The sequence below is a fragment of the Ornithodoros turicata genome, chromosome 1 (assembly GCF_037126465.1).
Source record: "Ornithodoros turicata isolate Travis chromosome 1, ASM3712646v1, whole genome shotgun sequence".
NCBI lineage: Eukaryota > Metazoa > Arthropoda > Arachnida > Ixodida > Argasidae > Ornithodoros > Ornithodoros turicata.
Genome location: NC_088201.1, coordinates 121,224,073 through 121,249,047, shown reverse-complemented (window position 1 = coordinate 121,249,047; position 24,975 = coordinate 121,224,073). Strand labels below are relative to the sequence as shown.

The window sequence follows — 24,975 nt, the reverse complement described above, 5'->3', positions numbered from 1 at the left end:
CTTTGGCCATAGAGCGCCACGACAATGGTATGAATCAAAGCTAGTTAAAAATGATCGATTTCATTCAAACCTATCGGATGTGTATGATGCCCTCTTAGATAGGCTGATGTGCTCGTCTTTGGCCTTTGTTGTACTGATGATGCCACCCGGATAGGCGACAAAACGTTTACGCTCTGTTTTTAATTGTTGTGTTGAGCGGTGTTTGCAGTAAAGGACGCTACATTATGAGGTCGTCACCCAGCTTTTGGAATATATTTTCAAATAATGTTGTTGTTTTACAAAGCTCAATACATTGCAGAAATCATTCTCATTGCCTATCATTTTGGGGGTGCCATTCTTGCAGTCACATGAAGCAGTGAAGGGCCAATTTAAAAAGTAAAGGCAGTCTGATTTATGTTCTTGCCGACATGGCACAGCGTATGTACCAGGTAGCTCCATTTCAGAAGCCTGAGAACACTCAACGCAATTAGTGTGCTAGCATCAGATATGGTGTACAGCATTACATATTTGCTTTTGCTAGGGCAACTAAGAAGGGTGGATAGAAAGGCAGTTACAACCTGTTTCCACAAAAGACACTCAAGATGCATTAGCAATTTCCTCCAAGAGAGCCAAGGCTTTTTCTAGATTACTAGAACATGGGTACCTGGTTATAAATAACAAGAATTCATCTACCAGAGGTCAGTGTTTCACACACCCTGCTTTCCATCAACACTATTAAAAGGTGTGACCCCCAAACCTGTACAAAATTCCTGGAGAGTCTTTACTGGACACTGTTGCTGTCCCTCTCATCAGGTGCTCTCTATGAACCTGATTCACAGTTCAGGATGCACTGCGTGAGCTAACTTCAGCATGATTTCCCAACACGAATGGTAACTGCTATGAGGAATGTTGTACTTACTGAAAGCAACATGAAATGCTGTACCTTGACAGGTAATGTTGATAACCTTCTTAAGACCTTAGAGAGATGTTCCTTGCTCCCTTTACTCCAAATTGTACTATCAGATGCAAGCCCACTTGCCACCAAGCCAATGAGTTGTGCCTCACAGTCAGTGCAATCAAGGTAATCTATCACTGAGGCTCAGAAAAGCTGTTTTCCATCGGGATCTGATCCAGGACTGAGCAATGAGTAGCCCCGTGAAAGCACCAGGCTTTCTTCGAATTTTAGATGTGCCAGCATTTGTTTTCCTCCCCCTCCTTCTTTTTATGTACTAGCTGATTACTTTAGCCTTGTACTGCTTTGGGGATTGAATATGTGGAGATGATGTAAGAGGTGGAACTAGGCTTTATGCAAAATGAGGCAAAGTGCGACTATGTACAAATCTTCTGAGAATGATAACGAAAGGAAAGTTAGGTAGCATGTGAGCTGGTGGTGACGATCCATGACTTGAAAACCCGAGACAAGGTAGGGGCGATAACAGACAAACACAAACACTGTCTCCATGTTTGTGTTTGTCTGCTATCGTCCCTACCTCGTCTCGGGTTTTCAAGTCATGGATCTTCTGAGAATGTTTATGTATCATTCACACAAAGAGAGGATAGGTGTTACATCTTTTTCCGGTTTTGATATTTATTTATTTATGAATATATCTCAAAGGCCCTCACAGGCATTACATGAGGGGGGACATCAACATGGGTCACTTAACAAATACGGAAGTTACAAGGAACATACATATTTGGAAGACAGACTCTGTTTTTCGTTCGTTCATCAGTCTTGCTCAAGAAATTCTTCACTGTAGCAATGGTACACAATGTCACGAAAGGAGTGCTCATCTATCGTTCCGCAAGACTCATTAAAAAGGACTAGTGTTGTGTTCCAACACAGCATATTGAACTCATGAACCATGCATCATCCTGAGAGCTATAAATCATCCCAGATACAGATGCTGAATTATTTTAAATGCGATAGACGAGCTGTGCGAAGAGGTACCTCCAGTTAGGATCTTGGGTACTTGAAGCCTGTGGCATTTTCTGTGGGAAAGGCTTGCCAGACCCTCTTCACTGCACAGGCTGGGATGACCATGATCTTGTTTTTCCCGAGCTTGTGCCATACTCACCTTGCAAACTGGCGATACGCAGTGTATCTGCATCGTCTACACAGATGTACATAAAATATAGTTTAGGCAAATAGGTAACCGGTTACAGTACAGTGTGTGTGCAGTGTCATTTCTACATGTACCTGAGAGCAACTGCAGTTTACCTGCCCACACCCTGTACATTACTACACATGCTGTGTTCTTTTAGAAACCAACATTGTTTTACTTTTCACTCAATCGACAATCAAGAACACTGAATATCGCTGAAATCCTACGCTAAAACCTTATGCACAGGGCAATACATAAAAACGTGACTCAGTACACAGCACACTGACAATTACAAATTTGCCTCTATTGGTTTTCTCCAGTTCAGAGTTGTGTACTGTACAGTCTTTTTACGTGCTGCGCCCTGTACTGGAGTTTTTAACGACTTTAATGCAGGACCAAACCAGTTTTGGGCGCCCAAATTTTAACATCGTTCGACAAGGACACATGTGACTTACTTGTGAATATAGTAGCTCATAGGTTCGCGCTGCCCACGGAGTTCAATATGCGACCTTCAGAAGATTGAAGCATAGAAGTTGGAAATCTTCGTGGGTTGTAATGCACTCATACTGCAGTCATTCGGCAGTGTTTTGGAGCTCCTGGCAGCACACGCATTCGATCTCCTTCGGCATTATGACACACCAGCCACACCGGCACCATAAACAGCAAGTGCGCATTAAATACCAGAACACGAAATTTCAGAGAACGTTTACGTGTTCGATCACAGTGTGCGTTAAAAAGCTCATCGCTTACCTGAAGACAGGCGACTCATGCTGTTTGCTCCATCTGTGACCGATGTTCGTAGAGCTCTAACTTCGTCTCGCATTCGCGGCATCGGCGACATTTCGAAAGCCTACCGAGCTGTTCAGCACGCAGAATTTTCTTCTCGGTCGCAGAAAGGTCAGAAAGAAGTTCCGGGCTCGAAGTCTCCGCATATCTTCCTTCGACGTCCATATTGGAGATCGCTTTCCGGGCGGATGCCGGCGCTCTCACAAACTCACTAACAACAGAACTTCCGGTCCGGGCGCCCAATGAAACGTGGACCTCGTGCTTTCGTCACGCACACGGAAATTGGAGGATGTCCACTACAAAGAGGCTAGATTTCGGCCCCGATTGCGCGAGTTGAGGAGGAAAAGCGAAGCCGGTTTTCAGCTCGCCGTTTGGCAAACTTTGCCGCCGCGCGCAGCCAAAATATTTCGCGTGTGGCTTGGAGGCATATTATACCTTCGTAATAGATGCAAACGAAAGATTTGTCGAACTTCTGGTCAAAGTCCCTTTAAGTTTGAGCGCAGGGGCTGGAAATACTTCTCTCATTCTTACAAAATGAACACTCACTGTTTTCTCGGGAGAGAATTTAAACCCGTCACATGAAGACCATTTTATTGATACAGGGTCTTCGGTCGTTCACATCTTGACAAGTTCGCAGAACAACAAGCTATTGGAATGCCATCCACATACAGGGGGCATGTTGTGAGAGGTGGAATGACACCGGCTATAGAGTCGATTTTAACAATGAATAATGTGACACAGAGAACGGATTCCTGCGTTCCCAACGGACATCGTTCTCCTGCACGAATGAATGGGATAAAACAGTTCCCAGCTGAACTCTGACCATACGTTCTATGTTGAAGGAAATCAGCAATGCATGAAGAGGACCTCATATACCCAAATAATTGAGGTCTTGCATAATACCGTGTCGCCATACGGTATAATATATCATTTTCCATGTCAAAGATAGCTGAGAAGCAGTGTTGCCTCCTGACAAAAGCTTAATAAATTGTTGTTTCTAGATGAATGAAGTGATCCAGTGTGGAACACCCCATTTGAAAACCGCATTGAAATTTAGATATGCAATGATTTAGATGGATCAGTTGGTTCTTCATTACTTGCTCGAACGTTTTAGCTATGCAGCTTGTGAGAACAGTGGACGGTATGAAAAACCCAGCTCCATCTCGTAGCACTCACGGGAACCTACCGCAATGTCGCCATGTTTGAGTCGCCCAACTCGGCTTGAGCCATACACATTTCGTAAAACAATTTTATCGTCTGGTGTGCTTCGCACATGTACTGTTCCACTATGTTATTTGCGTGGTGAGGTGAAGGGTTCAAAACGAAATGAAGATCAAATCATCAATCAAAAGCCTCTATTCCTGATTGTATGGGAGGCAGTGTGCGCGGTGATCGCGTTAACCTAGCGCAATGCTGTTTTGTTATCCCATCCCACTATAAATTTATACAGTTTTGTACATCTGATCTGAGAACTGTAGTTAGTGTACTCTATACAGCAGAAGCCTTTCTTACAAACTAAAAGCTTAGTACGACTGCAGTTGACATGAAACCCGCTCGCTGTAAAGTTCACTTCTACGCACTGGCATGGAATTTGATTTTGCTCAGGTCTGCGAATTTGAGTTTTCGTTTGAGCATCATACACAACTGTCACGTTAGGTTGCACGGAATTTCATGTGACTTTTTATCAGAGTTGTCTGCCTCAGATATTCACCTCAGGCTCTGCAGTCGCACGGTTTGAATAATTTAGTGTGGGTAGACTTGATACTTCGGCTAGCAACGTCACATAATATATATTGTACAGTTACCTTCCACAGTTTCCCCGGGACAGAAATGGCTGCAAGGCATCAAGGGAAAAGATGAGTTCAGTATGGAGAGAGCACAGGTGTGTTCACGGCACCTCGAAGTGGCTGATATTGTCCCAAACGTGCCGAGTGGAACATAGATTCTCTGTCACTGCGGTGCCATTAGCCTTCACACTCAAGAAAGAGAAGTCTGAGGGGAAACCACCTAAATTCGTAGTACTCACGGGAAAACTATCGGTGTAGTAGACGTCGACGCGAGAAACGGCCGATAGTTTTACTATAATTCGCCATCGACAGTTGCCGTTTTGTTCGAAACGTTTCTGTTCTATACAGTACACTAATAGTTCTCAAATGTGCTGCAGTAAACTGTCTAAGTATCTCCTGGGGTGGTATGACAAAAGCAGTGAAACGACAGCACAGCAATGACAATGCTTTCAGTGCAGTAAGGAATACAGGTATATGAAGCACTCTCACCCGGTTTGCATTCCCTTTTAAACGTCTCCTCTCACTACATGAATAACATAATGGAACTGCGGTAGAACAGCGAGATGCCGTAGAACTTATGCACGAGAGCTGTGTGTATTGCTCGAGCCACGGCGACCCTCAAACATGGCAAAAATCTGGAGGTTTCCGTCCGCGCTACAAGACAGCGTTGAGTTTTGCAGACAGTCTATAAGGCGGTAATTGGCATGACTTGAAACATCCTTCCCTGGTTTCAGGCATGGTAATGGTAATGGCAATGCAGGTGGTAATGTGCCCTATATACAAACATGGTTGAAAAACTCGAGTAAACATGTTTGACACGTCAGACATGCGATCGAGCATGGAGTATGTAACCCGGTCTTGGCCTGGAGCAGTTGATTTTGCAGACAATAAGGAGTGTCAAAGTTCTACCATTGTGTAACGGATGGTTATATGCAAAACCGCCACCACCAAATATTGGAGGTTTGTTGGTTGGTCGGTTGGTGAGCTCTTCCTTCAGTTTTAAGGAATTCACTTGTATTGCGGGAAGAACTTGAAATGCTTACCAAGCCTTCTCTGAGGACATTAGCCTGTTCTATGACACAGCTGGCCGCTGAATTCTAAAACAGGCGCCGGATGACCGAGATGTTCATCTCTGTCTGTCCCACACCACTTTTGATGGGGTACTACAGGACAGAGAAGACAAGAAGTTGCGTCAAGAACACCGCTTAGCTTGTTTTCGCGTCCATGCGTCTTCGCTCTCGCCTTTTTCAACACCAAAATATTGTGTGATGTGGGGTACGATCGGAATGTACCCCATCCACGATTTTTCAAGTTTGCGAGTTTCCTCGCATTCGCTACCTTAGGTCGCTTTGGGAGGCGACCAGAAGTCTAGAGGATCGATTGTGTTGCTGCATCAAGAATGGCGTTAGTGATAAGATTGTTAGCTTCTTCGATCGCCACCCGAGATCGTCGCACGAACGAGGGTGTGGTTAATTTTTTCTGAAAAATGCTTCCAGCCGGAAGTGAGTTTCCACCTGGAAGGGTGCCTTGTCAGACTATTGACTACAGGAATATATTTCAACATGACTGGGAAGTGGTCACTCCCAAGCGGGTTTTCCTCCACAGTCCATTCTACAGGGTGTCCCAGAAAACGTGTAATCGAATTTTGATTAAAAAACTACGCCGCATAGAATCATGCGGTCAAGGGCATTTGTTCTTGCTAGGTTTTTGCCACCTCCTGGTGATCACGTAACCGAAGTTTAATTATGTAAATTTTTGAGAACTGAACTCGGAAAATTCCAAAGTAAAGGTAACTTTTTTACCCCACCAGTGTGAAGAGCGTGCCGAATTTACTCAAATTAATGATAATTGACAGGAATATTGAGGAGCTATAGTATCGCCGGGAAAAATCTCGAGGCACTTGACTATAACGCGCGAGGACTTTTTGAGCGCAATCGCTGTCAGTCCGACGAAAGGAGGTTGGCAACCCAGCCCACAGAATGGTAGTAAAAAATTGACAGTTCCTGAAATTGGGAGAGGGAAGGTATGGTCGCAGTCGAGGTCGGACGCGGTTAGCTATGTCTGTGTTATAACTTTCTACCATGCCGGTGTGGGCTGGGTTTCCAACCTCCTTTGGTCGGACTGACACTGATTCCGCTGAAAAATTGGTCGCGCGCTAACCCCTGCGAGCTCCGTAGAGCATGATGTTCTGCTATTTTTCCCGACAGGATTGATCCTGAATATCACTGTCAATTGTCATGAATTTGAGTAAATTCGGCACGCTCTTCATGTTGGGGGGTAAAAAAGTGACATTTGCTTGGTAAATTTCCGAGGTCACTGCGCAAAAATTTACGTAATTAAACTTAGGTTACATGACATGCACATCAGGAGGTGGCAGAAACCTAGTAAGAACAAATGCCGTTGACCGCATGATTCTAGGAGGCGTAGTTTTTGTATTAGAATTCAATGACACGTTTTCTGGGACACCCGGGTGTCCCAGAAACAGACCTGCAGGCCTGCATATCTTGAAACAGAGATGAAGCGCAAACGAACACAAGAAGAACACATGTATGTGGGCGCCCCTGTGCTTAAAAGGTAGATAGGTGATCATAACAACATGCTTTGTAACATTTTCCCTGGAATGTCGGTTCTTGTACTGCCCCAAAGTGGATTGTGGGCATTAGAGTCAAATAGAAGGATAAAGGTCGCAAAATCTTCTAAATATTTTTGTGTAAAATTTCTGATGGTGGTAAATAGACTGAGCAGATGGTGACAATGCTGCCAAGGCACATCTGCACGGCTACATCTTGCAAGTCTGTAACAAGGTGAAGTGCTTTGGTTGAGAGAGATCCTCATGTGATGATTGCCACACCACCAGATGAACGGGTATTGTCAGTTAGTTCATTTTGAAAGACATTGTGTCTATGCAGTGATTTTAGTGTGTGCTCAAATATGTTTCTCGAATACGAAACCATGCTGCGTTGTACTCCTCGAACAGATCGTTGACGTAATCTAAATTAGGAAATAACCCACAGCGATTCCATTGGAGGATCGTGTGATACATAATGGTGGTGGCACTAAGGAGGTGGACATGTATGACTAACTTTTACCGACAAGGAAAAAATTTAATTATCTATTTTTTATTGAGGGGGGACCTTACGGGTTTTTTCCGTGCAGCCGCCAGCTCCTTGTCAGGTCTGTCGAGCAATGACCCTCTCACCGATAGAATAGCTCTGTTTGTGGGGGCTCGGAAGCTCTTGCTCGTAAGCTAGCGCTCAGAGCTGGTTTCGTCATAACACTCCACGGAGCCCATCTCCGGAGGGTTGGAGATGAATCTTCACGGTATTTGTTTTCAGTCCAGTTCGGGTTCGAGTTCAGGCATATTGGTTCGGTTCGGGTTTAGCTCCGCTGAACCGAAATTATCAGCTCGAATCGGTTCAGGTACATCGGTTCGGTTCGAGCCATATTATTAGTACAATTATTTCATCAATGAACCGATTCCCGAACCGGTGACCGTATCCATTTTTTGTTCAATTCCGGTTCGGTTCAGGACAAGCAGAAAAAAATGTTCGGGTTTGGTTCAGGTTCGACAAAATATAACGTTCGTTTTCGATTTCGTTTCGGGTTCAGTTCCGATTGCGATCTCTGACCGCAGGTGCTGGGCGGGTCATGGGGATTGCCAACAATGGGGCAGGGATGCAGACAGGAGCGACGCCCGGCATGGAGATCGCTGTTTTAAGTGCGGATGTATTGGGCACCAACAAAGAAATTTTTTCCAGCAGGCATCCTTGTAACGGAGGGGGTGCAGAGCCCGTCAGACAGGGATAGGGTAGATTAGTGGCACGTGTGGCTACAATAGGGGGTTTTCATAAGTCGGCGCCATCTAGGTTAAGGCTAGCCAGCTATGCTCTGGCAGCGCGCGTCGCCATATTTTGGGCAAGGATGGAAGCGTCGCCTGCGTGCGGACAGTATGGCTCTGTTTGAACCGCGCGTCTGGGGTGATCTTTTGTCGTCCGCCGCATGGGACTTGGTGTGCTTTCTCATCGAAGCATCGCTTTTTTATGACTGTATCAGTGGAGTCAGTCTATTGTTGCGTGCCCTTCTGCAGCCAGCGTGGCGTGAGAGACGCCGAAGGAAACAAGGCGCGTGCAAAAACTGTTTGGTGGCTAAAGTTCACATGATACGTGGCTTTCCAAATAACTATCGTCAGAAGCGTTCTGTTGCCATTCTAAAAGGACGAACTATAAATACCTCGCAGGCGAAAGTATAGAACATATAGTAGGATAGTAGGATAGTAAGAAGCATGGGCGAAAGCATGCAACACAGTAAGGTCCCACATTCAAAATACAAGACTGGTCTTGAAATGTGCATAAGAAACACAATACAGCATGCAAAAATATGGTGTACCGTATCTGAAAGTCGACAAGACGACGAGAATGGAAGTTGAATCCGTATATGACACGCATAATAACTGTTCTCCTCACTAGCGCGGCCAGTCCTGCCAGATGCACTGATATGTTCACAAAAGGCGTCCACATGTCTTTGGGAAAACCCATCTGGTATGTTCGTCAAGTCTCTCGACAACTGAATATTCTCGTTCGCCATCGCACGTTCGCTTACCACACACGACACCACATGTACGACGTGCCAAAGATATGGCCGAATGTCGTCTGCTAGAAGGTGGCCAGACTGACTTTTGAAAAGGGTCTATTGATTGTGACGGTGGTAGTTGTGATGAGGGTCGCTGGATTGGTCACTGGGCGGGTGGGCGCGTTAGTGACAAAGGTTAACTCAGGGGGGATAGCACTGTAGTTCGGGCTAGTGACATGAAGTTGGCTGAACAACCCCCGGGTGTGGGATCTATTCGCCTTAGTGGTAGATCCGGTACTGTGGTTGAAGCTGAACTTCGGTATTGCCCGTGACTAATGTCAGTCATCCGAAACAGCACGCCATCTTCCACAAGCATCCCAGGAGATGCCGCTCGGCTGCCACCCACTACATCCTGAAGCGTTGTGTCGTCCTTTGGCTCCTGCCGGAAAGATTTACATTGTTCCGACTTCTCTCCCCCCCCCCCCCCCCGCCCATTTTCTGTAGCATCCACAACACCAATGGCAGCTTCTGCCGTATTGACTTCCTCTGGATCGTCAAAACAGGATGGTTTCTACTGAATCTGCATTCTCATCAATTGACAACTGCATCGACCTCATCCGCAATGACCCATAGTTCCTGCGCCTCTTCGTCTAATACTTCATTTGCAGCAATACATCTCCTCAAAGACTTGCGGGGGAATGATTTCTCCCATTCCATCGCACAAACGATCAGCTACCGCACACATCAGCGGAAAAATCCGCCTCAGCTCCCCACAGTCACGCTGCAGGCAACGGGCAATACCGAAGTTCAGCTTCAACCACAGTACCGGATCCACCCCTAAGGCGAATAGATCCCACACCCGGGGATTGTTCAGCCAACTTCATGTCACAAGCAAGAACTACAGTGCTATCCCCCATGAGTTAACCTTTGTCACTAACGCGCACCCACCCGCCCAGTGACCAATCCAGCGACCCTCATCACAACTACCAGCCTCACAATCAATAGACCCTTTCCAAAAGTCAGTCTGGCCACCTTCTAGCAGACGACATTCGGCCATATCTTTGGCACGTCGTACATGTGGTGCCGTGTAAGCGAACGCGCGATGGCCGATGGCGTGGTAGGCAGGTTAACCAGCTCGTTTTGTCTGTTACCCGTAGGGGAGAAATCCCACTCATGATAAGCCAGGAAGAATTCATTTTGAGGAGAAGAAAACCGGGTTGCGCATTAGGAGGGTGTTCTCCTGGGCTACAATGGCTGCGGGCATTAGACGATATAGCCAAGGTTGTCGGAAACATAATGAGAGGGAAGCGTATGGCCATTCTCTGGGCACTTGCGAGATTGGAGACGTGGGCGTTTGTAAAGACTGTCACTATCAGAACAAATCACAACCCACAGGTGTTTCTGACCGGTATTGCGCCGACGAGCGCTCGTCTCACGCGGTGGGTTCTTGGTCTGCAAAAATATGATTTGGAATTTTAATACCAGCGGAGCAGTGAAAATGTTGTAGCTGATGCTCTGTCTCGTTAGTTGATGCGTGGGTTCGCGATCAGCCGAAGGAAACTCTGCATTTTAAAGTATGTGGGGAAATGTTTGAAATGTTTGTGTGTTGTAGGAGCGGGTATTAAGAGGTGCGCTAGTGTTACCATGGTGTTGCGGGAATGTACCGCGGGCGACCACGCATGAAGTACTGTGTAATGGACACCAGTGCAATATTTTCTACATGACATTTGGCTCTACTACTGTCTTGTGCATTGTCTACTACGTGGACTGATCACATTGGTGGTGGAGACGTTCCTCTGAGAGGGGAGGTGTTATGGTCGGCGAAGAAGACGAGGAGTGCTGAGCGTCCACCGAGCTGTGGAGCGTGCGAAAAAGGGACTGCCCTGGCAGACAGAGATTGGAGTTGGAAGGCGCACCACTAAAATGCATTATCTGCCTCAGAGAATGACCCACGTTTCAATTTTTAACTTATACCCTTTCGACAACAGGCAGAGACATCGGTGCTGCTGCCGCCACCTGGAGCTTTGACTGTGTACGCTGGAAGAAATTTAAAACAGTTACCTGTTTGTCACGTCCCAACTTGTCCTTTGAGTAGGATTCCAAAGCAACGAATAATACGGCGCAGCCTAAGTCATTCACACAAACAATCTTGAAGGAGAGTACCTTTTCATCACGACGTGGTGGAAGAGAGTCGGCTGTCTTCTTTTTCTTGGGCTGGTTGAAGTAAATTTCCATTCTACGATGTAAGCATTACAACAAGACAATGTTCATGTAGATATGAAACGTGATCTTCTACCTTATCAACGGGCCGGGAGTCTGCAGACTTTGCTGTCTCGTCGATGGTCCTTGACTTTGATTTCTACGGAATGCATATAGAATATGTGGTATTATATTTCATTTCCATTTCCATTTATTTTCCTTTTGCGCTACAGCACAATTGGAGGAGGTACGCCAAAAAGCAGCAAACGCTGCTTGACTAGGGCAGTACCCCCTTGCATTTGGCGTCCGCAGCAGCAAGTCAAAGAATTGCATTAAGTTTCAGCACTGTACAATGGTAAAAAAGAAGACCTGATGCTAACAGAGATATATACAGTGGTTACAACACGTTGCACAGTAGTATGCAACGCAACATACGACGGAAACACGGAACAAAAACCTCTTTGTAGAACTCAGAACATATCGCGAAGGCTCGCGGGAGAAACAGAGTAAATGTTAATATTCGCAAGCAAGAAACGGTTGAGAACTCTCGCCATTCTGTAACTCAAAGGCTGTGTTCCATAATTCTTGCAAAAAAATTACTCTGCCTGGTAGGTCGCACAGCGGATCTGTGTAAATTACACAATGATAACCATGTACTGTTATTTTCTCGTACAGATCTTAGATACGATCTAACTAATACGTAATCTGATAAGGAATTTATTCTTTTGATATGTAATTCCTTAAATATTGATGTAGTATGGGCAGAGAATGACACTTCCTCTATGATCCTAACAGCTCTCTTCTGCACAAGTAGTATTTTGCTGAGGTTATGTGAGCTGGTGGTACTCCACACGAGATTGCAATAATAACAGAATAATTTACAGAATGTATGAGGGATTGGTATATTAATAACTTGATTTGCTTAGGCAATATACATATGCTTCTCAGCATGATTCCACAAACTTTTGAGAGTTTGTTGCAGATCTGCTCAATATGAGCATCCCAGGACAAGTCTGCAGAAAAAAAAACACACCTAATTTTTTACAGAATGAAAAAATTCAATCCCCTGATTGCCCAGAGCAATGTTTAGCTGAGGGGGCACAGGTTTGTTTCTTGCCTTGTATAATATTGCTTTGGATTTGTCATTGTTGATGAGAAAACGACATATCTGGCATTATATCCTTCAGGCTTGGTATTACACGAATCTTGTTGGTTTCATGCAGTGGACAGCTTGAATTACTGCTGTGCCATCGAAATTGTTACATGATGGGGTACCTTGCTGTCGTGCGAAGGTGCCAGTTCCGACGACTTGCCCTTTTTCTTTGACTTCGGCTGTTCAACAGAACGAGACTCATGAGACAAGTACACAAGTAGTTACCCTACCGTAACTGCTAAGCAGAGGAAGTTTTAAAAGCTCGCCCGCACAAGCAACACTGCCGCGAAACATCTGAGACATGCAGCTGAGGCGGACGAAAGGAAGCTGACCGCCGTGTACGGCATCGCTTGTAAAGTTGAAAATGAGAGAAGGGGGCTACAATGGGGTTACTACTCAGTGTACAAATGTAGAGGCTCCAGATCGCACGTCTACATATGCAAAGCTACACCGCTAAGAACCCGATGGAACTTCTCTTCATTTCAGCCTCGATGCAGAACCGATGTTATGGGCGGGTGACATCTCTGCATCAGGAGCAGCTTTAGGAGGCTTAGTGCGGCTTAGTTTATATAGTCCTGTGTGGACATGAGGGGGTCACGGATTTCTGCAGGCAAACTAGGGAGCTTAACGCGTACGGATACGTTCGCGGATTTCAGGCTGTTCCAAGGTGGTTGGTGTTCCAGATGAGGACACGACACGTGGCTCGTCTGTGGCAGATGGCACGGGTCTGAATAATGAAGGTATTCCGTGCTAGCATAGATCGAGAAGTTACCCGTCAAAAAGAAATCGTTACGAGTTCAGTTACCGTGTGAAAAATGTAACTAAGTTAATAACGAAGTTCTTCAGCCTGAAATTTAACTCGCAGTTACGGAGTTACTTCCATTTACGAGTTACTTCCAAGTTACTTCGGACACAAAATAGCACAACACAGGTGCAGCGCACGCGAGCAATTGAGTTAGACCTTGAGTTGCCTACGGGGGTGTGCACAACGCTTACATCGTTTTTGTTTATGTCCAACAATCCGAACGCTTTGCATTTCACTCCAATGGACGAACAATGGTTCAGGTTCGTTCCAGTGGCAACGGTTCTTACTTCCTGAATAGAATACTGTCATCGGTCCAATATCACGTTTTACGACATAAAATGCCATGAAAGAACCGAAGCGAAAGCAAGAAAATACGTGGACATGAGTGAAAAGCGAATTAAAAGTAACTTGATCTTAGCTTAAGTTACCTTGACAAAGTTACCTAAAAAACAATCGAGTTCCTCTGAAAGTTAACACGGCGCAAAAGTACCGAGTTAAGTTACAAGTTATAAAAAAAAGGAACTTAGTTACAGTAACGAGTTACTTCTAACGAATTACCTCGAACTCTGCGTGATCGTACCTTTTCCTCAATATTAGAAGCACCTGGCTCGGTTGCCTGCTCTTTTGACTTTGACTTATTGTGCTGCAAGTGATGTTACAATATTCGACACAAACACCCGTTTTAACACTATAGCATTACTGGGCTCACTCAGAAAGTCATGTATCTCTGCGTCGAAAACTCAGCTCGGACGATACATAGCGCCATGAGAACATACACATAAATGTTTAAGCCCGCTGTGTAAGGAAAATAAAGCTGCAGTAGTCGCATTGCATCTACTGGTCCTGCGAACGAAGTCGTTTATGGCCCTGTAAAAAGATTTGCAGGCGGTGATGATGATGATGATTAGTGATTTATTGGCGCAGCGGTTACTACGACGATAATGCGCGAAGACTGTGATAGAACATTAACGATTTAAGAACTGATCCTGTGATTTATTAAAAATATGTAAGGATTCGGTTAAAACTAACACATTACTAATGAAACGGCATAAAAGAAAGCTGTAAAGCTAGAAAGCATTTAAAAGACCAATAGTTTGGACGAACTTAAAAACCCGTTCAAAAGATACAAAAGCTTCATTCCCAATAAAAGGGAGGGGTGGAGAGGTAAATGGTACTTGGTAAACTCGGTAAATGGTAAACTCGTGAAAGAAACTGTGCCGCTGGGTTTCATACGAAGGACACGTGATGAGGAGGTGGAGGACTGAGGTGTGCACGCCATACCGTGCGCAGAGTGGGTATCCTCCCTACGGAGGAGGTGACCGTGCGTCAAATGGGTGTGTCCAATCCTCAGCCTTGCGGAAACAACTTCATAGAGGCGATTATTAAAAACATACGTTGATTTCCCTATAGTGGGTTTAACAGAATGGAGTTTACTCTCATGTTGTGTATCCCAGTGCTGCTGCCACCTGCTATTTATGCTTCTCCTAAGTGCTGGACGGAGGTCGTGAGAGAGTACGTCAAACTGGCTGATCTCAGATGAAAGGGCCGCTGTGGCAGCTGTGGCAGCAAGTTCATTCCCGAGTATGCCAACATGACTGGGTACCCAGCAGACAGTTAAAGAAAAGCCCTTTTTCGTCACCCTACTGGAAAGGCACTGTGCTCTGCGTACAAGAAGGTTCTTTGACATCCCTATGTTGCCTATTGCTTTCAGACAACTTAGAGAATCTGTGTAGGTGACCGATGACTTGATATGATATTGTAAAATGTAGTTCAATGCAGTTATTATACCATATATCTCAGCATTAAAAATGGATAGTACATGAGGTAGACGATATGAACGTGTACACGCATCGGTTACCATTGCGCATGATACAGCGCTGTCTGTTTTTGCATCATCCCAGGGAACACATGGTTGTCTACTAGACGTCCAGACCTGTTCTAACCCTAGACTTTAGGGATAGTGCCCAAACTAGACGTTGACTAGACGTCTAAAAGTCTTACCATTATTTAGACGTCTAAAATTAGTGATTTACTAGACATCTGGTAGACATTTAGTAATTGACGTCTAATTGTAGACGTCTTGTAGCTGGCCTTGTATATACCACATATTAGAAATCATCAAGATTTTGTCGTATTAGATTTTTAAGAGGTGTGAACACATTCACACATCAAATAGAGTCACTAAATTATAAGAGGTGATTCTAAGCTTAGCTTTCAGGCTTACAAAACTGAAGTTCAATTGTTACAAAACATATGCAGGAAACTGAATTACTTGATGGCAGAGTTAACATAATTGTGGTGTTCAAGTTGTCCGTGAACCAGCCCTGGTGACTGAGTCTGTAGAGTGTTCGCCTTCCGATCCCGAGATCAGTGGTTCGAACCCGGCCAAAAACACCAGCAACTTAGTGGCAGGATACAGGTTGCTTAGACATGCAATCTTCCACAAGGGACATTAAATACAGTGTGTTGTGTGGTGAGCTTTCATTGCACATTTAAGGACACTCAGGTGGGCAATCCACAGACCGACTGCTGTGGCGTCACTAATGGTCTCAGTTGTCTCGCAATGTAAACCCCAACTATTATTAAGTCTTCCATGCTAGTATCTGTCCACAAGAGTCGTCACAAGAAATCTAAAAAATGTAGCCAAATGCAGAAAGAGAACTGGAATTAGGAGGGTCATCCAAAAATAAGTTTCCCGATACTTGTTATTCAAAGGAAACACCACTAGGACTAACCGAATGGTGTTGTAGTTGGGTGTGACATCCCGGCACTGCAGATGTTGGTTAATGGAGTGCCGTTCACCTATGTGTCAGGCATTCAAGCACGGATGTGATATTTCCGAGTACGTCTGACTATCCTAGTAAGTAAGAGCTATCCTACTTTTCGCTAAAGCAAGAAGAGTGCTTTAGAGAATATCCACTGACAGTTAACACCTGTTTATACAAAACACTTTACAGGCATTGAAATGGTGGGTCCTCTATACAGAGTCGTGAAAATCTGCACAATGAACAGTACAGTGGGAGATCAGCTATAACACCACGAAACAACGTTTCTTTTCTGAAATTCCGAGAATTGTTAACGGAGACTGGCGGGTCACTGGTACTGCACCCTGATACTAATGGGAACAAATTTCCTTCAGCTTGGTCAACAAAAGTTATGCGAGGTGGGGGCCACATTTGCTCGGTAACGTTCGTAAAGAGCAACGAATGAATGCAGCTTGCATTTTCCTTCAATGGTATCAAGACGGTCAAGATGAATTTCTTGGAACAATTATTATTAATGAAACGTGGGTGCATTATGCAAGTGCTGAGACAGAATACCATAGGAAGTCATGGTGAGTGCCCGGTGAAAGCATTCTGAAGGAGGTCAGACTCGCGTTTTCGTCTGGAAAGGCTATACCGACAATGTTTTAGGACTATCGTTGTGTGCAACTTGTAGATTATCTCACACGCACAATGACAATGACAATGACACGCACAAGTAAATGCAGATGTACTGCGAGATCCTGGGAAAGCGTCAAACTACAATATAACAAAAACGCACAGGACTTGGAAAGGTGTAGCGTACCACGTCAACGCTGTCTGCACTCATCTTGAAGGACTCGGAATTTGTTCCAGAAATTCATCTGGAAATTTGCCAAAGAGAGAAAAAGTACACAAGCGAGCTAGTACAACGTTGAAGTAGGAAGCATCACCTGGAGCATGAGGAGAATGAAGTATACAGGAGACTCACAAACGTGAGTTTCCTTGTCGTGAGCTTCCTGTATACTTCGTTCTCCTCATGCTCAAGGTGATGATTCCTACTTCAATGAATGACAATGACACGCACAAGTAAATGCAGATGTACTGCGAGATCCTGGGAAAGCGTCAAACTACAATATAACAAAAACGCACAGGACTTGGAAAGGTGTAGCATACCACGTCAACGCTGTCTGCACTCATCTTGAAGGACTCGGAATTTGTTCCAGAAATTCATCTGGAAATTTGCCAAAGAGAGAAAAAGTACACAAGAGAGCTAGTACAACGTTGAAGTAGGAAGCATCACCTGGAGCATGAGGAGAATGAAGTATACAGGAGACTCACAAACGTGAGTTTCCTTGTCGTGAGCTTCCTGTATACTTCGTTCTCCTCATGCTCAAGGTGATGATTCCTACTTCAATGAAAATTTGCCCAATTTGCTGTTCCATCTTCCTCTCAAAGCACCCCTCGGCAGTCACCAATTGGCAAGTGATCATGAAACACAAATTGATCGGGTGAAATGGAAAGTGAATGAATCTCTTTGTAAACAGGGCATAGCGTGGCACAGACAACGTATTGAATACTTGGTATCACAGTATCAAAAATGTTGAGCTAAATAAGGTGACTATATTAGGGAGTAATGTTGAGCTCTAATCTGTACATAATTTTTTTCAATGTTGTGCTATAGATTTATTATTCTGTTCACAGCAGAGGAACTTTTGTTGGATGGTCCTCATACGTGAAGGAAATTCCTTATTCTCTTACTTTCCATCACACGTGTGTGAAGCAGCAAGTATACAATCTGTTTGCAAATGATCATACTGAGGTAATAAAACTGGACTCTGCAACAACCTTCAGAAAATATGCATGAATGGACCACATTAACTTTGTCCAATTATATTATGACCAAATGGATAGTATGTAGTCTTTCATGCTATGTGAGTTGTATGCCCATATATTGTAACAAAGGATCAGTCAGATGAAAGCAGTCTGACTGAGGTACGTAGATAGTTTAAATAATGTCCATACATATGATCATCCGAGTGTTTTTGGCTCACTGACATGCATATACACTGACAGCATCCACTACTAGAAGACATTACCAGAATCTAAGTGCTGTGAAGTAATATTTTATTTTACTGAATATATATCTTTTTTTTTTCTTAACGAAAGCCCGCATTTGTTCGGGGCAATGTTTCTTGAACTAGCGTTACTGATGGCGTTACCGTTGCTGGTAAATGTAAATTTTGTACGTTAGTAATTCCCCTGCAGAATACTACGCTACACCAACTTAAAGAAATCAGCAACTAAATTATTGAATCACTGAAACGTCAATAAAAAAGTCGACGACTCCGACGAATCGTGCAGCGCAGCACTATAAACCATAGCTCCACAAACACAGAAGCACTTTGCACGTACTGTGGGCATTAGATAGCAGATGTTTGTTTACTGCACATAACATTTTCCCACAAGCTACACAGCAGCAGCACTAAAATGGAATCTGACGTGGCTCAGGTATTTAAGGCCCTTCAAAAAATCTATAAAATGCCCATGGTATCTCTTTGAAACCGCTGAACAGGCAATGCGCTACATATCAGGCACACCTGTAGCTCAGTAGCAAAGGCACTGATAAAATGTTTGCAAAAAGAACAGCGATTTTCAACACAACATCACAAAATAACTAGCTTTGGTTCACACCATTGTCGTGGCGCTCTATGGCCAAAGTTGCCTTTGCGCCATTAAAATCCTAATCATCGTCAACATCACAAAATACGACACTCGTCGCTGCAACAACGATGGCGATGGCATAATGATGATGATGTTGGTGTCACTTCCGCTGGATTGGCATATGTGTTATTTAACGTTTAACCTCCACCACCCAATTATAATGAACGGCCACGGAAATTAAAGATATTACAAAAAATAACTACTCAATAAGCACGAGCTAAAGCAATGGCAATGACGTCTGCCCGTCTACCCAATCACCATCCATCATCCATCCATCCAAGCAGTTCGAACCAGTTCAGTTTCAACGGTTGAAACTTCAAACTTTCGGGACGCGCAACGGGTAGCAGTTGGGTGGTTGGGTCTGGGCGGCTGCATTCCACTGGTTGTTATACGAAAATCTTTCGAAGTTCTAATCTCCCGCGCGTTTTGTCTTGCAATTTTTGAGCATAGCGAGAACGTACGCCGTGCTGTGCAGTGATAAAAGCTGTTGAGCGCAGCAGAGCTCCCAGAGTACTGTGGTGGAGAGCGTTTCTTTGTTCACAAGGACTGACGACAAGGGAGGCAGGTTGACGTGCTGAGTCGTCACGGCGGTTACGTCCGTGTTTGCGCGTTTCTCCGGGGTTATTCGTGCCCACCACTTGTCTTCTGCTGTTTCCGGCGTTTTAAAAGAGATAACTCCATTTGTGAAGTCGATGATTGCTTCGTTTTCGACTAGAAAGTCCATTCCTAGTATTACATCCCGTGGGCAGTTCGGCAAGACGGCAAAGCTGACGACGTACTGGATGTCACGCACTTGTATGACTGCCGTGCATCGGCCAGTCGGTGTTACGACGTGTCCACCAGCAGTGCCTATGTTAGGCTAATCCCACTTCGTTTGCACCTTGCGAAGCTTCTTAGCCAACCTACCACTTATAACAGAGTCGTCGGCTCCGGTATCGATTAACGCAATCATCTCATGGCCGTCGATGAGTATTTTCAGGTTATTGGTAATTTTTCGAGCGTCGTGTTGGTGCTGCGTTGCTGTTCGTCGAGTTGGAGGAATTCTAACTTGTCGTCGGTCCGCAGCTTCACCTCCCGGAGCTGCAGTCTTCAGTTTTCCCGGTTAGGGCTGCGCCACGCAGGTCGTCTTGCCGGTGACGGTGAACGTGCTCTTCCTGGCGACCTGCTGCGGTCGGGGACGCTCGGGGACAGGTCGCGTCGCGAGCCAGCAGAAGCATTCTGCTGCCGTAGATAGTCTTCAATTGCGGCGGGGCGACTACCGCGCTCGGGGCGGGGGGCGTCGGGTGAAAAACCGGGAAGGCCGAGTCGTCGGTAGGGACATCGGCGATAGACGTGGTTGGCCTCTCCGCAGTGGTAGCAGAGCGGTCTGAAGTCGGGAGTCCGCCAAACGTCCGTTTTGCGAAACGGCTGAGAGTGTGGCGGGACGTTCGGAGTAGGTCGGACAGGCCGAGGAGGCATCCAACGGTTTCCGTAGTACGACGGACGAGTAGGTGGCACCTGTCTCAGAGCGGCGGCGTAGGTTGGTCTCGGTACTTCGGCGTCGGGGTTGGCGGTTGACGATGTCTGGATTGCCTGCTGAACCTCGTCCTTGATGATCGCACCGATCGAAGACAAAGGGTCTTGAGCCTTCTCAGGACAGAGGAGAGCTCGTACTTCTTCGCATACCACCTCTCGAATCAGCTGTCTGAGCGATCCGATGTCGAGGCCAGCGGTCGTGGAAAAAACCTCGTAGCCCTGGTGTTGTTGGTCGACGGTAGCGCGAGAGAGCAGGGTCCTCTCAATGCGGACGGCTTCGTCCAGAAAAGCGTCGGTCGTGGCGGGTGGATCCCGGGACAGGGCGCGAAACATTTCTTCTTTTACGCCCCTCATGAGTCGCTGAACCTTCTTCTCCTCGGATGCTTTTGGGGTCATCTCGGCGGAAGAGCCGCAACACATCTTCGACGAAGCCTGTAACGCTTTCGTTTGGCAGCCGGATCCGTCTCTGGAGCAGATGTTCAGCGCGTTCAACTCGTTGTTGAAAAGCGAATGCCTCGCGCAGTTTGCTTTTGAAGACGTCCCAGGACGTGAGCGAAGTCTCCCGGTTCTCGAACCATGTTTTCGCGGTGCCTTCCAGGGAGAAATAGACGTTGACGAGCTTCTGGTCGTCACTCCAGTTGTTGAACTTGGCGATCCGCTCATAGTGCTCGACCCAATCGTCCACGTCGTCGTAATACTCCCCGCTGAATGTCTTCGGCGACCGTGCAGGGGCTATGGGCGTGGCAACAGGTTGCGCCACTTGGGTACTGGTCTCCGCAGTCATCTTCTTCTTGCGTTTAGGGGGTTCTAATGGACCGAATTCTGCAGGCAGACCAAGCTGCCTTCTGCTTTGTCGAAGTTGGTCTTCCAGGCCGTTGGACAAGGAATGCCCCGCACCTCCACAAGAAATGTCACGCAGCGAAATGAGTCGGCGAGTCGGCGAATAAACAGCGAACGGTTTATTAGACTACTTGGTAGCAAAAGCACAAGAGGGATAGCTCTCTGAACACAACTGAGTCCAAAGAATGAATGCTCCAGCTTGGAGCGCACAAGCATTTAAGCGTCGCGCCGAAAAGTCTAGAAACAGCACGTGCGTTTACCAGAGAGCAGGCGATGTGTCTGGAAGCTTCTTGCTTCTTCTTCAGCATGCGCCGGGATGAGGTGGTGGTGGTGATAGGGCTTGCCGTTGTCGGCCTCACGTATGTGGGCAACGTTACGACTGACGCCCTGGGGGAATGTGCGTCCTGGGCCGACTTCTAAGGGAACTGTGCCGACATATGTCTGAAAGCGTCTGAGGAAACCCCAGGAAAAACCCCAGACGCCGGGATGAGATGTACCGTTTCGTGCCTGCCCTGGAAGTTTCGCGATGATGATTCGTGGCAATATATACACGTGCGCCACGTGGGGCTGTGGACTGTACATAATGAAAGCTTGTACAAAGTACGTCTCTTAATAAACGATTGAGCATGCAAAAACATGCTTCACTTTCGCTTGAGGATTCCTCGGACGTTCCGAATTTATGTATCATTCGTTCATGTATGTTCGTTTCTTTTTCTTTCCGGATGGCCGGACGCCATTCGACGTCGAGTACGTGTGTGGGTGTTGCCGGCTACACTGTCTGCGTTCTTACACCTCAGGGTCCACTTCGATGTCGGTATGGGAAAACTCCTCAAGCAGCACGCCAATATTGATCCAATATTGGACCCATATGGGCTGCCAAGATTGGACCAATATGGGGAGTGCAACCAGGCCCATATTGGACCAATATGGGCTGCCCATATTGGCAAGCCCATTTTACGCAGTTATTGCCAATATTTCTGTGATAACGCCAACGGAGAGTTCGTGTAATAATAAAGCATTATCCGGTTTAATATCTACCACTGATATTTCTATCTTCTTTTTGCTTTATCATTTCTGCAGATCTCATTGATCCATGTTGCATACAATTACAAAAAACAAACACACGTCGCACCGTCGCACATTGCATCACGGCAAAAACGAAGAATGGGTGCTACGCCCGTCTTGCTAAGGGACACAGGCAGTCCTACGAAACTGCCAATGCCAAACATCCATCACAAGTCTTCACTGGGACCGAAACAGTCTATGCTCCAAAAATTTCCAACTCGCTCCGAGAGTACAAAGGAGCGAAACACTTTCATGACGGTGACGCACATACGCCAGAGCAACTCACACTGCTTGCAGTAACTTGAAAGCACCTAACTTTACAGAAGAGCTATCCCTTTCTATCAGACATTGCGTTTTTTACTTGACCTGCCGCAATTCCGTTATCATTAGAGGAAGCAGCGACATTTTAGCCCGTATGAAGCGTCCGATCCGACTGTCGCGCATGCCCCTTAGTTGTAGGACAGTGATTTCGCTCAACCCACCACGCTCGCTCTCAGTCGGTTCGACCGAGTGGCATTGGCATCGAGAAGCAAGATGGTGGCTGCTTCCAGAATGTGGAAAGTTGAGTTGTCGAGTTCTAGTGAATGTTACAATGGGATTCTCATGTTGTTGACTGTTTCGAACAATGTGTATCATCTGCGAGAAGTTGTTAGATGTAACGACGTATTGAATTGGGAATTTCACACGCTTCAACGTCCAATCTTGCCGTGCTGGTCGGGCATTTGTGCAACATGGGTACGTACCATTTTCTGTATTTTCAGTCAATATGGGGTGTACACGTGCAATATGGGGCCCATACTGCCAGGATATTCCTAATATTGGCTCAAACTGGGCAATATGGGGCCCATATTGCCAATATTGGGAAAATCATGGCTAAACGGGCCCCATATTGAACCCGTATCGCCAGTGACCAGCCAATATGGGCCCAATATTGTGTGCTACTTGGGTAGGACTCAGCCCAAGCAGCACGCCAATATTGGACCCATATGGGTTAGCAAAGATTGCCAATATTGGCCCAATGTGGGCTGCCAATATTGGACCAATATGGGGAGTGTAACCAGGCTCCATATTGGCGAGCCCATTTTGCCCCAATATTGCCAATATTTCTGTGATAACACCAACGGGGAGTGCGTGTAATAATAAAGCATAATCTTGTATAATATTCACCACTGATAATACTTTTCTCTGATTTTTGCTTTTTTATTTCTGCGGATCTAATTGACACGTTGCACATGATTGCAAAAAAACACACCAAAAAACAAAAAACACGGCAAAGTGGGCAATATGGGGCCCATATTGCCAGGATTTTCCCAATATTGGCTCAAACTGGGCGATATGGGGCCCATATTGACCATTTTCAGCCCCAATATGGGGAAAATCTTGGCGAAACCGGTCCCACATTGGACCTGTATCGCCAATGACCAGCCAATATTGGCAAAATATTGTGTGCTGCGTGGGAGGGGACGTCACTGATGTGTCTCCCGACACGAAATCCTCGTCCTGGGTGCTGTTGAAAGGGTCCGTCTTGTCCGAAGCTTCTGGCCGGGGTGGATATGGTAGGGCAGGACTAGCATCGCTCCAAGCGACTGCGTCCGTGTTGGCTACTTCAGTGCCCGTGACTTCTGGTGGACCATTTTGCATGTGACCGTTATGTTTCTAGGCCCCAAAATTTATATTTGCACCAGCTCACCTGGGACGACGATGCCGCCTCAGGAGACACGGCTCAGGGCAGCCCTGGTGTGGAGTCCGATTTGGAAGAGGTTTACCCAACGGTGCGTGTTGCCGTAAAACTGGCCTGGACCGAGAGTATCAGAGACTGCGTCCATCAAATCATCCATAGACGTGCTGCCTTGAAGACGCACGTTGAAACAGTACTCTTTGGTTGGAATGAATGGTTGGTGAATTAAATTGCACAGTGTGCACAGTTGAACAACCAGCTGAACTAGCTCTATTGTTCTCTTATTCTTGAGCAATTACAAATGTATAATCTACAGAATGTCTACAACATCTTTTGACAATATACGTTGAAAGGATTACCAAATGCTGCAATTCAAATGTTGGATTTGACAATGAGGGCGTGCAGGCGGAGTCTACAATTCTAATGACGCAATCCTCCTTACACACAGCAAGCGGCAATCAGGTTTCGGGGAGAAGCGAACTACAGAATTATCATCAGAAATACTTAACCTGTGGCGGCCCGTGGAGGACGACGACGCGCCTCTGCTTGCGCGTGCTACTGCGCCTGGCGGCCAGTTCTACCGGCGCCGTCCTAGCGTGAGGCCACGCACATCTGCCCGCTCGGACATTCCATCATCGCCGGTCAGGACTCATTTAGAGAAACACAACCTTCTCTACATTTGGTGACCCGTACAACAAATACCATGTTCGGCGTAATTCGGCCATTCATTCGGCCAATTCGGCCTGAATTTTTCGGCGGCAAACCAGCAGCGAACCACCCTCTAGCAGGCAAGGCGCACCCGGACCACTGTTCCACCGGGGACCCTCAGGGAGGCCACAGTAAGCTGCGTTTCCGGCCTCCACCTGCTTCACGATGGTCCTCCCCGGCACCTCTCTGGCGACAAACAGCATCCACGCTTACGTACCGGTCGCGGTACTGTCGCCCACTCAGCAACGCACTCACCCAGCAACAATCAGCTCTCAGCAGCGATCACTCACCGCACTTACTCAGCAACACTCAGCAACAAGCAAC

At 46.1% G+C, this 24,975-nt stretch overlaps 1 protein-coding gene across 1 annotated transcript in view; it reads right to left on the bottom strand.

The window, feature by feature from the left end:
• LOC135384512 (uncharacterized) overlaps positions 1-23,906 on the bottom strand; it is a 36,293-nt gene extending 12,387 nt beyond the window's left edge. The window contains exons 1-5 of the mRNA XM_064613711.1: positions 23,736-23,906; positions 13,961-14,023; positions 12,698-12,754; positions 11,520-11,582; positions 11,198-11,437 (exon numbers count right to left, since the gene is read on the bottom strand). Of these exons, the coding sequence (XP_064469781.1) occupies positions 11,198-11,437; positions 11,520-11,582; positions 12,698-12,754; positions 13,961-14,023; positions 23,736-23,906 (594 nt within the window). The remainder of the gene's footprint in view (positions 1-11,197; positions 11,438-11,519; positions 11,583-12,697; positions 12,755-13,960; positions 14,024-23,735) is intronic.
• Positions 23,907-24,975: the final 1,069 nt, after the last annotated feature.